The sequence below is a fragment of the Aythya fuligula genome, chromosome 23, assembly GCF_009819795.1.
Source record: "Aythya fuligula isolate bAytFul2 chromosome 23, bAytFul2.pri, whole genome shotgun sequence".
Lineage (NCBI taxonomy): Eukaryota > Metazoa > Chordata > Aves > Anseriformes > Anatidae > Aythya > Aythya fuligula.
In genome coordinates this window covers 843,096-858,914 of record NC_045581.1, presented here as the reverse complement: position 1 = coordinate 858,914, position 15,819 = coordinate 843,096, and the positions used below count along the sequence as shown (strand labels likewise).

The 15,819-nt window shown below is 49.7% G+C and overlaps 1 protein-coding gene across 9 annotated transcripts in view; it reads left to right on the top strand.

Moving 5' to 3' along the window:
* The window catches only part of SCMH1 (Scm polycomb group protein homolog 1), a 69,180-nt gene that overhangs the window by 38,481 nt on the left and 14,880 nt on the right, over nt 1–15,819 (top strand). For 8 of the 9 annotated variants that reach the window (XM_032202325.1, XM_032202327.1, XM_032202326.1 and 5 more), the window contains 4 exons: nt 11,752–11,984; nt 12,557–12,683; nt 13,734–13,934; nt 14,600–14,785. In XM_032202325.1, the coding sequence (XP_032058216.1) occupies nt 11,752–11,984; nt 12,557–12,683; nt 13,734–13,934; nt 14,600–14,785 (747 nt within the window). The remainder of the gene's footprint in view (nt 1–11,751; nt 11,985–12,556; nt 12,684–13,733; nt 13,935–14,599; nt 14,786–15,819) is intronic. The other variant, XM_032202328.1, reaches the window with a different exon arrangement.

The following is a 15,819-nucleotide window of genomic DNA, read 5'->3' as shown; positions in this document are numbered from 1 at the left end:
AATTTTCCTCGTGCATTTTATTCTAAAATTCTTCGTAACCCACAGAGTTTGGATGCTCTTTAGGATGTTTCCTTCCCCTTTCCTTCCTGCCTTTTGGCCTAAACCAGACCACTAAAATCTCCAGGAGTCTCTGTGTCACCACAGGATGGTTCTGTGGGAGCATCACTGCTGGAAACCTTCCTCTCCTGGGACAAATGAAGCTGGGCTTGTCGCTCCCCTCCTGCAGGGACTTTGTAACACTACTTGTGCGGGTGGGATGTGGTGTTGGGCTGTGCATGGTGCTTGTGTAGGCTGGAGGTCTGCACGTTTTGGGGAGGGAGCCAGACAAATTTGAGGGCTTTTACATTTGCTGGTCTAAATGCAGGGCCTGGCTCAGGAGCTGCTGATGTCTTTGCCTAACCGTCGTCACTGACAGGTTTGGAAGCAGAGTTAAACAGGCCACAAGTGTGCTCAGTTCAGTAGGTTTTACGCCTTCAGGAGGGCAGCAAGGAGAGCCCCATTTCCCATTGAGCTCCCTGCAGTGCTTCAGCTTCTGCAGAGCCTGGTCTGACCTGGGACACACCGAGCTCGTGTCCTCTCACTCACCTTTGGTACTGTACGATGAAAGAGACCTCCTGTAGCCTCTGTTTGGTGCAAATGCTCTGCCCAAACCCTCCGGATTGTGTCACCCAGGGCCAGAAGACTTCAGGGCCTGAGGAAGCGATGCTGCATCGTCCTGAAGCCGGTCAGCAGTGCTGGTACTGGAACTGAAAGGTGCTGGTGTGTACTGTGAGATCAGGGCAGTGGGATCTTCGAACAGGAGTAGTGAAGCAATCTTGGTCTGCTCCTGGTGCTTTTTTACAGGGTCCTGAAAAACTGGTGATGGCACAGAGCAGGGAATCGGAAGAGGACAGAGGCCTTTTACTGCTCAGGTATCTGTTCAAGTTCAGATTTAAGCCTGTTAAAAATTAAGTCGCGCAGCCTGAATGCACAGTCATGGCCAAACATGTCAGGATGGCTCCTGGAGCCCGTCATTCTGGATTTGCTTCAACCCCAGGGCTTCCAGCGCACGTGCTCTGTGATGATTCAGGACGGGAAGAAAGCAAAGCACGGCTGGTGTGAGTGGGGACACTCATCTCCAAGCACACTCCTGCTCCCCCGCAGGTGGGCCAGGTGCACCCTGAGCTGCCTCACTTTCCCCCGGCAGGGCCAGGAGTCCAGCGTTCCTGGAGCAGCAGCCACAGAAGAGTTTGAGTTTGAGTTAAGCTCTGTACTGGGACATGGAAGATGCTGAGCTTGGATGCCCTTTGAGGCTTCACGTTGAGGATTTAGTGCTCCGAGTCTATTTTCTGCCTGTCACCAGCCCACAGGTGCCAGCTGTTGGTGACCGTAGCTTGGTCCCCAATAGAGGTGCTGTTTCTGTTGCAGACAAGTGCTGGAGGAAGCAGCATGATCTAACCAGATTTTTCTCCCAAAGGCTTGTAGAGGCTGCACGCAGTTGGTGGTACAGTTGTGAACGGAGCAGCCCATGTGCATGCAGGAGAAATGGGCCTGATCCAAAGATACCTGAATCTTGGTAGGATTTTTCGCAGTGACACAATGGGAGCAGGAGCATTACGTTACCTCATGACCTACTGAGTAGTTTCTTCTCTTTGTTTCCTCCCGATTATTCGGAGAAGTTGGAAATGTTGAGCGCAGATCAGGCTTTGGTAAACAGGGCTACATTGCCACAGCGTGCATTTTTATTGAATCCGGGAGCTTCATACTGAATATACAGCCCAACTTGTTAAAAAGATTAGACCTTTTGCAGCCTGTCAGTTCTCCTCTTGATCTTGGTATTTTTATGACTTCTGAGCAGCTTTAATAAAGAACAAAAGGTGGAATAAACTGCACCCACTAGCAGTCTCCTTGTTCTTTGTGCTCTGAGATGTTGAAGGTGTTCTGCTAATATTTAACCAGGAAGCCAAAGCTAAAAAAAGAGCCTCAGAGAAGATCAGAACAAGCAGAAACCCCAGGAACAGTTCTCAATAGCCTGAATACTCTAAGAGACTCTAAAAGAACAGAAGCGTTTTGATTCTCAACATGGGGTTTTGGAAACGAGATGATAATCAACTCCCAGAGGCAAAAGACACAATCAGTTAGTAGACTGACTGTGGTGGCTTCTCATGCCACCTATTTTAACTCAAGGAATGTCCTTGAGCTCATTGGATATTAATAGCAGCATAGCCACGCTGCTGCAAGCTTCCTGCAGGCTGTAAATCTGGGACTGGTGACCTCTGTCCTGCTCAGGCTGGCGTTGCTGTGCTTGCACGTGCTGAAGCCTTACTTGTCTGCAGGTTGGTTGCATCCTAAGACCGTGGCTCTGTGACTTCCTTGAGGACTGCTGCGTGTACCAGACATGGGTCAGTCATCCCCGATGCTTTTGGCAGCCTGCTCTGGGTACGTACTGAGAAGGCTGCTGGCCGTCCTCAGGGCATTCAGCCCGGTGGCACTGCACTGTGATGGTTCTCCCGGGGTGTGGAAGTGAGGTTGTTTGGTGTGGGCGTCTGTGTCAGGACTGAAAGTGCCGGCTGCTCTCATGCACCATCCACTGAGCAACTCCAGTGGCTCCAGCTGAGCTCTTGCAGTTGCTGCTGGAGTACTCACTGTGGACCTGTGGGTGCTGTCAGGAAAGAAACGATCTCCACTGGCTGAACTGGTTTCAGGGTAATCAAATTAAGCTTGAGTATTGAAGTTCAGATTTTGACTTGGTTTTGGTCTCGTTTTGACAATAAATAAATGGCATTGATGTTTCTCCTGGAGCATCCTGGTTGATCCTGAGTGTTGTCCCTTACCTGCTAGTGCCTCCCTTCGATCAGGAGTCCGAGGGTCAACTCTGCTGATGTTTTCTCATACTGGAGCTGGCTTGGTTCCCTTCACCCTTTTATAGTTCAGACTCTTTCTGTTTTAATTCCGTTGTTGCTGATTAAAGGAACTCACCGTTACAAGAGGTTTCTTTTTGCCGTGGGCTGGAGAAGGTAAGGCTATTTAAGGGCTTATAACAAGGAAGAGTCCATGCTGTGTTGCAGCCACTTTATTTGTGGTAAGAGGTACCAGGATGGAGCTTGGGGGAAAACTTCTGACTTCAGTTATGAAGAGGGTGGTTGTAGACAAATGTGGCATTTGCTTGTCCTTTGCATTTGAACCATATTCCCTGTGGGGTCCTTGTTCTCTGACCTGGTGGTTGGTGGTTGGGCTTGAAGGAGAACCTGTGCTCCAGGCTGACTGAGTTTGGTGGCCCCTGTGCTCTGGGCTGTGCCAGCCAAGCAGCAGCTTCTGATTGTCCTTGCAGAATCGGGCCCAGAGTTAAGCGGTGTGAGCACTGGAGAAATAAAACCCGATGCCAGCACAAAGAGTGCAAGCCAAGGCCAACAGCTTTGTGAGCTCTTTGCAGGGGCTGCACATCTTGCCGGACACTGGCTTGTACAAATGAGCATTTTTTCAAGGTTGACAAGGGTACTCTCTATAGTGTAAATTACAGTGCTGTCCCAGAGAGGGCTGTAATTTTGTTGAGGACTTCCTGTGCAATCCAAATCTACAAGATAAATCCCTTGAGCCAATGGGAAGTCTAGCCCTGCTGTCCAAACCTACCATTTTTCTCTGCAGTGTAAATCCCTGGGCCGGTTCTGTTCCCAGCACGGTCTTTCTGCTCCTTCACTGTGCCTTCAGGGAGCAAGAAGAGGGGATGGCAGGGAGAAGAGGGGCTGAAGGAGTATTGCGCTGCTCCTACAAGCTGCAGCCGTGTAACTGGCAGCGAGAGATGTCTGTTATCGATTGTGCAGATGCTCCACAGCTAACGTGCCGAGAGCTTAGGAGCTCACGAGATGCTCTTTGGGGAGAAGCTTGCGTGGCTTCATCAGTGGTGGCAGGCATGATGCCTTTTTTTCCTTACCCGAATGCTAGCCTTTGCGGTTTATTTTTAAAAAATAGTAATGCATGACTCAGTTTACCCATTTGTTTTATAAAGCTACCCAGTTGGATGCAAAACAGTTCATTTCTTTCCTGTACTGGGGAGAAATGGAGACCTGGCTTTTGGAACTAACCCATGTGCTCAGCACTAAACTGAAAATGACTTTTGCTGAGGACAACAATTTGCACATCCTCACCCTTCACAGCGCTGTCACTGTCTTTGTGTCTGATCATGAGCCAGTCGCTTATCTCTGTTTATTTTACCATCAGCAGAACGGGGACCGTGCTGGCCCCCAGGGCATCTTGATGAATAAGTCTATTATGCTGCGCATCCGTAACACTTGTTGTGCCAGCTCTCAAAGCACCGCACCCCCATGTTCAGGAATATCTGCACATGTATGTTTATGTTGTTTAAAAGCACCAGGAACTGCTACATGACTAGCTGCTACCAGGGGATCCAGGAAAATGGGGAAGTGGGAGAGCATCGCTGACCGATGTCCCTGCCTCAGCCCGCTTCTGGGTTCTTGGTGCACGAAGCAGCAGCTGTGAAGCCCACGTCCCTGCCTGCGGGGTACACACTGCTCCCTCCTGGTTGGTTTGTCTGTCCCACCCTTGCGAGTGAGCTCTGTGGTACTCAAGCTTTGTCCTTTGCTCAACCTCGTGAGTCTGCCTGCCAGGTAGAGCTGACATCTCAGCCAGCTTCTTCCAGCCAGCAAGAGGGGACCTTGCCTTGCAGAGCAGGCAGGCAGCTCTCCCACCAGACTGCCTGTATGGGCTCCAGGAGGGGATCTGTGCTGTACCCAGAGGTGTAACTGTAAGTCACCACTCAGTGCCATGGTGTTTGAAAGGCCCTGGATAGACTAAAAATGTGTAATCGTGTAGTTGCGTAGCAGAGAAGGAATTGGGATGTGTATTAAAAATCGCTGTCTCTGAAAAGTTACTAGGAACCGATTACAAACATTAAAAGATGTCTTCGTATGCTTAGCGGGGAAGTCCCTAAGATGGGACTCTTCAAAACGCTCCGTCTGATGGGGGTTTGCTTACCCGCATCTTACCCGCATCTTACCCAGGGCAGGCTCGGGGTGCCCTGGCAGGGACAAGGCAGAGCTGAGCCCTGGCTGAGGACATCCCCAGAGCAGCTGAAATATTGGAAAAGAGAATCCAGGGATCATCGGCAGGTTTGGTGGCTTTTTGCCTTTTTTTTTTTTTTTTTTTTTTTATAAGCATAATAAGGATTTTTATTCAGTTGGTTTCTACCATGACATCCAGCAGTCCTGATCTGCCGTCTGCCACTCAAAGCTGAGTCTTTGTCCTATCTCTTTTTAGCTGCTGCTGTGCCCAAAGCTGATGTTCTTGTGTGATGGGTCCTGCAGCCCAAGTTCTCTCTCCTGAGTGAGCACCACGCACCTCAGAGCCCATCATTTTGTACCTGAAAGGAGTGGTTTTCCCCTCGCTCACTGCTTTGTACCTGTTGTCACCAAGGTCACCTGCTGCTCTGTTGCCCTGGCTCTCAGTGTCCTGGGCTGTCTGGAGCTTGCTCATGAGCTGCAGTGTCCTGCCTGCCCTGGAAAGCATGAACTGTTAGAAAACTTCCTCGCCTCCCTTGCCTGGTGAGAATAACCATTTGCCCCTGCCTCTTCTAAGCAGTGATTTAGCCCTGCAGAAACCTTCCCTCTTATCCCATGGCTCTTTATCTCTTATAAATCCTTTGGTGAATAATGTGGCTTTGTGGAAAGGGAGGCAGGCTGTGTCACATCCATCCATGTGCTTGCTCTCCCTTTCACACCTTCCCAGGTTTGTGAGCCTAGGTTTCTGGTACAGACGCTGTACTGACTGCCCAGGTTGGTTGGACTCATCTTGAGGGCTGTGTTTTCAGATAAAACCTCCATTTTCTTTTGGGAAAATGTTTTAGCCCAATGAACTTCATGCTTCATTAAAGCTGCCTCCTTGGGTTTGGCAAGTGTTAGGGTGAAAGGAGCTGACTGTGGTGCACAGAGGGGAAGCCTTGGTGCAGAGTTGGGTTGTGAGCTCTGGGTTTGGATTTGCATAAGCAGACCCTGCGGGTCCAGAACAGGGGTTTTCTGCTCTTTAGTTCCAGAAGAGCCAACTGCAGTCTTGAGTTGTTCTTTTTCATATATCCATGCGTGGTTTTACTTAGGGGTAGGGCACTTGGGATGTTCTGCAGTACTAATACTGGTCTGGCACTCGAGGAGTGCCTATCCCTCCAGCTGTCAGTGTTACCCAGCACGTCTGAGATGCATCACAAGGCACAGTGACTGCTGCTGAGGGGTTTGTAAATCCCTCACCACAGTGCCTTGGGAAGGTGCTGCGAGTAATTACCAGAGTGGCTGGAGACGCACAGGAATGCTGCTTTGAGAGCTGTAAATGCAAGGCTTGTGCAAAAAGCAAATAGTTAATACCAGCATCACTGTGACTTGTGTGACTTTTTTGTAGATGTCTTTACAAAAATAAAGCAACCATAAAAATGCCACAGCTTGCACCAGTGGGATGTGTGGTGGCATCCACAGTGCACAGTGCTCATCGAAGCACATGCAGACAATTAAAATAAGAAAACTGCAGCTCTGGCAGAACTTGTAGATTTCGAAGCCTTTAAGAAATGGGACACTGTCGTGGTGAGTGTTCATAGCCCATCTTGGGTACAGCAAATGTATATAAGGCATTGCTTTGGTTTTTAGTAACCACTCTTCTTCGTGTGCTTGCCCTGCCCAAAAATACATGTGAGAGTGACAAATGTCCTGATCATCAGGGCTAATAGCACAGAGACAGATTTAGGGTGAATGGTTTTCCGTTTTTGTGCATGCTGCCATGTCACCACTGGCAAGTCAGATCCGGGAGGGGGACATTGAATAAAGCACTTCATAGCTCCCAGCAAGCCTCAGTAGTCAAAAACTAGACAAATTTTGTGGTTTAGGGGATATATATAAAAAAAAAAAGCATCTTTGAGAATTAAGGTAACTGATCATGAGAACATCTAGAACATGCTGAATCATGCAGCGCTTGGATCCTCTTGTACTGTTGTATTAGGTACATCCTCTGGTCTCTCAGCCTTAGGTCAAACAGCCATTTCAAGCTGGAGTCCCTGCAGGAAATATTAGATCATGCGAATAATTGGATTCTGACTTCTAAATTCCAGGATGTGGAGGACAGTGCACGTTTGCTGTGCTCCAGGGCACCTGCGTCTCCCAGCTGCGCTCTGCCCCTTGCCCCTCTGCTCTGGCTGCCCAGCTGCTGAGAGCTTGGGACGCGTCAAACCTGGAGCCCTCCTGGAGCCCGGGTTTAGCTCCTGCATGCGCTTGTGGTGGACAATAATAACAGCCTCTGCTTCAAGAAGAATCACAGAGGTTTGAAGTTTGCACATCTTGCTCTCAGACGGGCACTGAGTGCTGGTTCTTGTCAGGAGGTCTGGGTTTGGATGGCTGCATCCAGAGGATTCAGCCAATTCTCAGCAGGGTGTTGGCAATTACGCTTACCTTAAATGTGTCTCTGTAACCCATATCTTTGCTTCGTGCTTCTGACCACACAGTGCTGAAGCTGGAGCACAAAAAAAAAACAGCAGTTGGGTGTGCCCTACAGGGTGTTCCTCATAGATGCTTTACAATGGGTACAAATGTCATTTTCAGTCTTCTCATAAACTGCCTGCTTTACACCTCAGTGGTCACTACTGCAATACCCAGAGGGAGGGTACATGACCTACAGCTGCATCCGAGTTCAGGAGCCCTTAGCACATAAAATGGAGATGTCAGGTTTTGTGGTCCAGCGGCTGTTAGTAAAATGCAAACTGGTAATTAGCTGGTGTAATGGACAGAAAGGTAGGGAACTCTTCTCCATCCTAAACCCTTCTGTTCCACATTTTATTACATGTGTTGGCTTTGTTATTCTTACCACAAGGACATAAATTTGTCGTCTTCAAGCTCAGACAAGCCTGAGAAGCTGATGAGTGACAAATGCTGCTTTCTAGTATGATTAGCAAAACCTCAAAGTGTGGGCAGCAACTTATGTTTTATAGAGTGTCCAGTAAATAACAGTTTGAGTAACAGTGTGGTGTGTAGCTGCAGGTACTGCTGCAGCCATGTGCTGACTGGCAGGGGATATTTTGGCATTAGGAAATAGTCTTGAATTCTCTGTCAAATCTCTTTGTTTCTGCAGGAAGCTTGGGACTTCTTTTTAAACTAATCCTTTGATGATTAATAAACCAATTAGTGATGTCAGTCTTTTCTTTGCCTCCGAGTTCAGCAGTCTTGATCCTGCATCTGCAGGGCGATGATCCTCATTGCAGGCAAATTGCTCCCATACCAGCCCCAAAGGAGCGGTTCCATCCCTCCAGGTCCTGGTGCCTGTACAACCCAAAGCAAGACAGCTCAGCGAGCTGAAGCAGCAGAAAAATTGCTCTCTTTAGTTCTCCGTTCCAGTAACGGGCTGAAATGATTAACCATGAGTTCAGAGAATGATGCAGGTTGGAAGGGACCATAGGAGGCCTGGGTCCATGCCTAAAGCAAGGCCAGCTTTGGAGCTGTGCTCGGTTACTCAGAGCCCATATGAGCACCAAAGCCCAGAGGCAGAGGTTGCATTTCTCAGTGACAGCAAACTTGATTTTTGAAGAGGGCCTCAAGTAACTTTAAGAAAATTTGGCTCTCCTGATGGCGCAACACAGGGCGAAGGTGAGCATGAGGGACAAGGGACATGAGATGGGGATGGCCCTGGCAGCTGCTTATGTTTGGGCTGGCACCACCACCGGCTGAATGAGACCCAAAAACTGCAGCTTCTGGCAGGTAAGGGTATGTGGGCAGTGGTTTGCAGTTGCAGGACAAGCAGCTCCCGCCTGCATCCTCACCCCATCCTTGTACCATCAGGGGCTGAAATCCTGGAGGAAAGTTTGCAGGCACATACTGAAAAACCTTAGGCTCCCTTAGGAGACAGCTGGTCACCGCAAGGGCTCAAGCAGCGCGAGCAGCCGGAGCCCTGTGGTTTTTGGTACAGCACAGATCTCCCCGAGTGGCTGCTGTCTCCTTCAAAAGCTGATGGTCTGTGGCTCAGTACGTCTGGCAGGGACAAGAGACGTGAATTAGCACAGGCTGGTGTTTTTTTATGAAATGAATTAGCACAGGGCGGTGGCAAGGATGGGCTGTCATGGCAGCAGCCTCAGTGCAATCTCCTCTGCTGTGGCTGAAAGAAATTGCCGTGTGCTCTGCACGTACCATGTAAGGGGCTTTTATTTCCCTAAAAAGAAAGCAGTGAGTGGTAAAGCTTAACATTAAATTAATGTTACTTTTAATATCTTTGTGACTGAAGTGGACAATGGAACTTTCTAGCATTTATTCTACCCCCCAGAAATGACTTTTTATTACAAAATTCTGTAGTGAAAGCATGCAAACTGGGAATCCGCCTGACGTCAGTTGCATTTTCCCTGGCACTGGGGTTTCTCTGAGATGCGGTTCAAGCTGGGGAGGGTGCAGTTCAGCAGTTGTTCATGGCATCCTAACTTTCCAAATTTACTGTTTCTGTTTTTGTGGTGTGTTTTTTGTTTTTCTTCTTTTTTTTTTTTTTTTACTGGTAACTCAGGTTGCTTCACAGCTCGTCTGTAGAACCCTTGATTTCTCTTGAAACTTAGCGAAACCTCGCTATGGCACAGCTTTGTTCGGACACTTAGTGCTGCTGCAGAGTGCAAACAAAATGCCTCCCACTTTGTTTTACACATCGCTTTGATGTTTGGAAGTTTCTTTAAAGTACTGAGTTCTTTACCCATGTTTATCCGTGCTCTATCAACTGACAGGGTTCTAGTAAATCCCTTTACACAAACACTCGTTGGCTGAAGTCAGCTGTGCAGATGTAAGGCTGGAGGCACAGCGATTTGGCCGAGGATACCTGGCCCTGCTGCTCCTCTCTGCTCACGGAGCTCAGTGGGTGACACAGTAACGAGCATTTGTGTATTGCATTCCTTTTCTTGCCAGAGAAGTAGCACTGTTGTTGGTGTTATTATCTTAGACACAGAGCAGCAAAATCCCTCAACTCTGTTTCTGCCACCACTCACTGTATCCACCTGGCACAAGAAGATGTTAGTTCGGAAATGAGGTAAATCTTAGGTAAATCACTCAATGACTGCGAGCTTATCAGCAGAATCCAACACACAGCCCTAGTGCATGTAGTGCACAAAGGCAAGGAGATAAAGATTTAAAAAAAAAATAAAAGAATTTGAGGGCATTGTAACTCTTGCCCTGCTCACCTGAAGAGCAGAGTGGGGCTAGTTTCTGGAGGCTGGTGTCCTGGTGGCAGCATGGACCGGAGACATGCCTGGCATGTGGGAGGTCTCCTGGTCCTGCCCAGCGAGGCAGCAAAATGCCCTGTTTTTGAGCTGAATGTACAGTTTGTGGGTGTCCGGGAGCTGGCAGCCAGGCACAGGTCTGCTCTCAGGGGAGGCCTCCAGCGTGGAAGCTGGTGAATGAAGCACAGTCAGACCGGAGGAGCAGAGCAGGATCCTCCACTTCCAGGGGCTCATTTGTGTAAGGCCAAAGCAAGCAGCTGCTGATGGAGCCGTACGCAAACCCTCCCCAGCAGCCATGCCGCAGCGAAGCAGTTAACAGCTCCCTGCCCTGGGGCTGCCGGGGCTCCTGTTCCTGCCTTGCCGCTGCCACCCCGCAGCCCAGGGATCCTCTCCAGACCCCTGAAACCTGGGACGCAGCTGTTAGCTGCTCCCGAGCTGTCGACAGGAAGGGCTTTCTTTGTCCTTGCTTAGAGTGATTGCTTGTAAAGCTCTCATTTGAGAACCTTACATTCTCCTTATGCGCCCACAGTTGTCACTGCTGGTGCCGCTTGCCATCCTGGTATCGCTCTTCTATGAATCTCTGCTTTCCTTGCCAAGGTTTTCTTCTTATCTATAACGCACCCCACGTCAAAAGGTGGAAGTTGTTGTTGTGTTTTTTTTGAAGTCACAGCCCCCATGTTGAACACACAGTGAGGTTTCCAGGTCTGAGAAATGAGACATCATAAATGTCGCCGTGCAGTTTTCAAAATATAGGAGGGCTGTGTTGTTTTCTTGTAGCAGAAGTTTAAAGAGGCATTGGTCTGCTGAACTGGGCCAGCTCATCTCCAGCCTTTAGTGGGGCTTGGGAAAGATGAATGACCAAATGCAGGGGATTTGGGGGAAATACTCCAGAAAAACCTGGTTTTGTCGTGGAAAGCTTGAGAAGTTAAGAAGGATCGGACCATGTGCTGTCTGCAGCCAGATACTGTCTCATCTCTCACCTCTGGCAGTACATGAGAGGAGCTGAAGTAACTGAGATAGGAGCTGTTGCTTTGGGCTGGGAGCAGTCGTCCTTGCAGGAATCAAGGACATAGTGGTGCCTTCCCCTGCTGTTCACTGGTAATTTAGGGACAGAGCAAATCTGACCTCAGCCTCTCGAGAAAGGGGATTTCCAGCACAGCCCTGGCTCTGTACTGTCAGGCAGGTCTTGACTGATCCTTCCCCTAGGAATGCTTTCAGAGCATCTTACCTGATCTCTGGCAGGTCTCCACTTGCAGATGGAAGAGCTGTAAGTGCCAGTTGTTTTCAGGAAGAAGGTATGGCTGGAAGTGCGATCCTTCCAGAGCTCAGCCTGCCCAGGCTAAGCCACAGCGCCCCACAGCTCAGGTGCTGAACCCCGGATCAGTGCATTTGGTTTTTACTCTGGCATGGAGAGCAGTAGCCTCCACTCAGGGGACTGTGACTACTCCAGGTTTTTCCATATGACACTGTTTAAAGATGGAGGCTGCTCTTGTTTTCATTCTCGCCTGATTTAATTATATTTGCTTTTTCTCTTTTTATTTCAGTTGTGATTCCAAAGAGCCCTTTACCTGCCTCCGAAGTAAACTCGGAGAAACCTAGCATGCACAGTAGCACAAAGACTGTTTTGGGGCATCAACAAGGGCAAAGGCGTCGCAAAACAGGGAAGAAGCGTGGTCGAACGACCAAAGCGCTAATCCATCACCCCATGCCTACACCCTCCAAGTCAGTGGAGCCTTTGAAATTCCCCAGAAAGAGAGGCCCAAAGCCTGGCAGTAAGGTAAAAGCTGATGCTGATGCAGGCGGGTGAAAAGCAGGTGCTGCAAGTTCTGCCATGGGATGGTGCATGCGTGTATTTGTGCACGTTTGTCTCAGCCTCTGGCTGTGTGACTGCAGCAAGTAGGAGACCAGAGGGGTGTGTGGGGCTGGGAATATCCCTCCGAGTCCAGCCTCAGAGTTGTAGAGAATGTCTGTGTCCTAAAGATCATTTCCATCAAGAAACCGTGTCTTTGGAACTGCATTAGCTGTGAAGTAGCACGGCAAATGCTATGATCATGACAGGTTGGCCAAATGGTGGAATAAGCTCTTCTGTCCATCATGTGTAGCTAGTCAAGCAGAGTCAAGTCAAGCAGAGGTGGCGGATCTCAGGCTTGTTATTTTTTCGAGGATCGTGGTTTCTAGAATGTGCACATATTGATTAAGTAGGTTCTTGAAACTTCCTGTCATCGCCATCAGAAGTATGTCATGTTCCACAGTGCCTTGTTTGTTGGATGCAGAGAAGAGAGTGTAGTGATCATGGGTGGTATAGGAGAGCAGGGATAAAAGGAGAAATATCCTCATCTTTTTCTGCAGAGGAAACCTAGGACATTGCTGAACCCAGCACCCACCTCTCCAACAACCAGTACCCCAGAACCAGACACAAGCACTGTGCCCCAGGACGCTGCTACAATCCCCAGCTCTGCCATGCAGGCTCCCACAGGTAAGGGTCTCGAACTGCATCCTCGAAAAGATTGCACAGTTAGGAGCTGCAGCAGTCAGGAGGTGGCACGCCACAGCACTCCCATTTCTTCACAAACACACAAACCAGCAAACCTTAAGATTCCACAAACAAAGGCTGGCCTAACTCAGAGTGTGTCAGGAGGAAAAGAGGCACGTGAGCTCAGACCAGCTGTTCATTTATCCATACTGGAAATATGAAGCCATAGGAGGATTGCAAGTCCATCTGACAAATGCAGAGTTCCCTTTCCCTGAGTTGTCACCTGCATGTTAGTGACTCCAAAGCCCTCAAAGTGCACTTCGTGTGGCCCATACAGCCTAGAGGCAGTACTGTGAGCAGCTGCACTCAGGAGTTCATAGTATGGGCTCTCCAAAACTGTGCCAGGCACAGCTGCTGAAGAGAGCAAGGTGCAGAACAGCTCCTGCTGAGCAGCAGTGGCCATGGGCTGTTCAGCTTCAGCCAGACAAGCAGGGACAAGAGAGAGAAGGGGAGGAATAGAAGCAGCCAGTGCAAAGCATGTGCTCTGCTATGACTGAGATACAGCCAAAGGTGAACCTGGGCAGGAAAGTCTAATGCGAAGATGGGTTTTATATGTTCAGACACTGGATATGGGTAGAGCCCTCTGTTTCCCCAGAACGCAATTTTCAGAGGAACCCAAAGAACCCAGTTTCCCCCCGGAGTTGGGGCTGCATTCCTTCATTTCCTTTGAACATCTCAGCCACTTTACCTTTCTGGCCCAGGAACCACACTGCAGCCTGCCTTTGGGAGCCTGAGCACTGGGGAAAGCATAGGTGTAATAGCAGCAGTGTGAAAGGTGAGCATGATGAGGCAGGAAGGTGTGAGAGGTGATTCCCCCCTAAAAGTGTCTCTGTCGTTAGGTTGCAGGCAGGCAGGTGATGGATTCGCTCACACTTTGTGAGTGATTTTACAGTCTTAAAACTTGGGCATCTCTATCCCTCAGGCTGGATTTTAGGCATCTGTTTCTTGATTTCTTGAGTGGGTTAATGGCAAACACGTTTCTCATCTTGGCAGTTTGCATTTACTTGAACAAGAACGGCAGCACTGGGCCCCACCTAGACAAGAAGAAAGTTCAGCAGCTGCCGGATCATTTTGGACCAGCTCGAGCTTCTGTTGTCCTGCAGCAAGCAGTGCAGGCCTGCATTGATTGCGCTTATCATCAGAAAACTGTCTTCTCCTTCTTAAAACAAGGCCACGGGGGAGAGGTCATCTCAGGTGAGAACTGGCCTGCAGCACTTTGCCTTCAGAGATGTCATTGCAAGAATTCAGTCGCTGGAAGATGTCTCTCCTGAAGCTTGGTACAGTCATGGGCCAGGGGCAGACAGAAGATTTCTGTCTTCTCTTTCTTGCCAGACATCTGTGTCAGTGAAGCAACAGCTAGCGGCTGATGCAGAGCAGAGCAGTAGCTTGTCCTCCAGGCCCAGCTGCTGCTGCGAGCCTGGGGAGCGCTGTGCGTCACCTCCGGCACTGCCTGGACCCCAGCAGGGGACGGAACGGGGGGCCTTGCACAACTCCTAGTGGAAGGAAAAGCGGTACCGCGAAGCTTCTCTTCCCCTACCCCCGAGTTTTAGTTTTACTCTTAAGCCCCGGCTGACCCGGATGGCGGGAGTGCAGGCCCCTCCTTGAGCACCTTTCTGCTCCTGGTACCGCGGCTTCGCAGCCGTGCAGCCTGGTCCTGACAGCGGGTGCAGCAGGCTGGTTTTAGCCTGTCCCAGGGAGGCGAGCTCGCCAGCGCCCAGCCAGCGGAAGGCAGTGGCTTTTGTTTGCTCTAGTCTAGACCAGTGATGCTGAGATACAGAAGCTGGCTGTGCAGCCCTGGGCGTAGTCTCCTGCCTTTGCTGGGGGTTTACGTGTTGGGCTCTGTTTGTTTCTGTCTCCAGCTGTGTTTGATCGGGAACAGCACACTCTGAACCTGCCAGCAGTAAACAGTATCACCTACGTCCTCCGCTTCCTGGAGAAGCTCTGCCACAATCTCCGCAGTGACAACCTCTTTGGGAACCAGCCTTTCACTCAGAACAGCCACATGCAGCGCTCACACGAGTACGACCACGACAGGTATCTACCAGGTAGGAGTTGGGGCGGGGGCGGCACTGTAGGGACCCCAGGTGCTCCGCGCCTTAACCCAGATTTTATCATTAACTCAGGAGGCAGGAGCGTGTTTCCGAGCCCTCTCTGCAGGGTTCATCGCATCGCAGCAGTGTCATTCACATGCCCACAGGGCTCTTTTTCGCTTAGCATTCAAGTTGCCTTATTTTCTGCCTGTCAGTCCGATTTCCATCTCTGCCTGTAGGTTTCCGTTCATCCGTGCTGTCTCCCTGTCTTCCCTCCTCTCCTCGTCCCCCGGTCCTTCCCGCTTCCTGTAATCTGATTAGAGTGACTTCATCCAGCTAGGAATTAGTGAAAGCCTTTGCATAAGAAATGGAAGAGTGATAACAAGTAGTAGGTAAACTGTAATTAGGAATTTAATTAAATCCTACCTGAGCAGTTTCCAGCGTGGCTACGAATCTGCTGCCAGCAGTCCAGCCCTCAGCGGAAGCTCAGCCTGCTCAGGGATGGAAACACGCTGCAGCTATCCGAGGCAAAGGTGGCTTTGTTTTTGTTGGCGAGGCTAATGCTCCACTGCGTTGAAGCAGCACACCCCTGGCAAGATAGCTCATGCCACGATGCAAATCATCAGGCTGCAAAACTGCTTTTAAATGAAAGCACTGGGAAACAAGAAAAGCAGTAGTTTTCCCTACAAGTGCTATGTGGTGGCAGCAACCCCGGGGCGACAGCTGCCTCCCAGGGCTGGCTGTGGGGCTCTGGGGGAGCTAATCCTGTAGGAGCTCTGCTCGTGAAGAGGATAGATGCTATCTACACCCTCGGTACATGGTTGACAAATGTCTCGTGCTGATCTGCTTTCCTGTTACGCATCCTTCACTCTCCAAGCCAGTGAATAACTGTTGTACCATTTGAGGTCTTTCAGAGTAAATCCTTTGGATAATTATGGCTCTTACGTAAAGAGCAAGAAGAATTTCTAATGGAAAAGGATAAGGTCTTAGGAAAAACTACTTAAGGGAAGATTGAAAAGTGTGAGGCTTAGGCACCTGGTGCTTTAGTG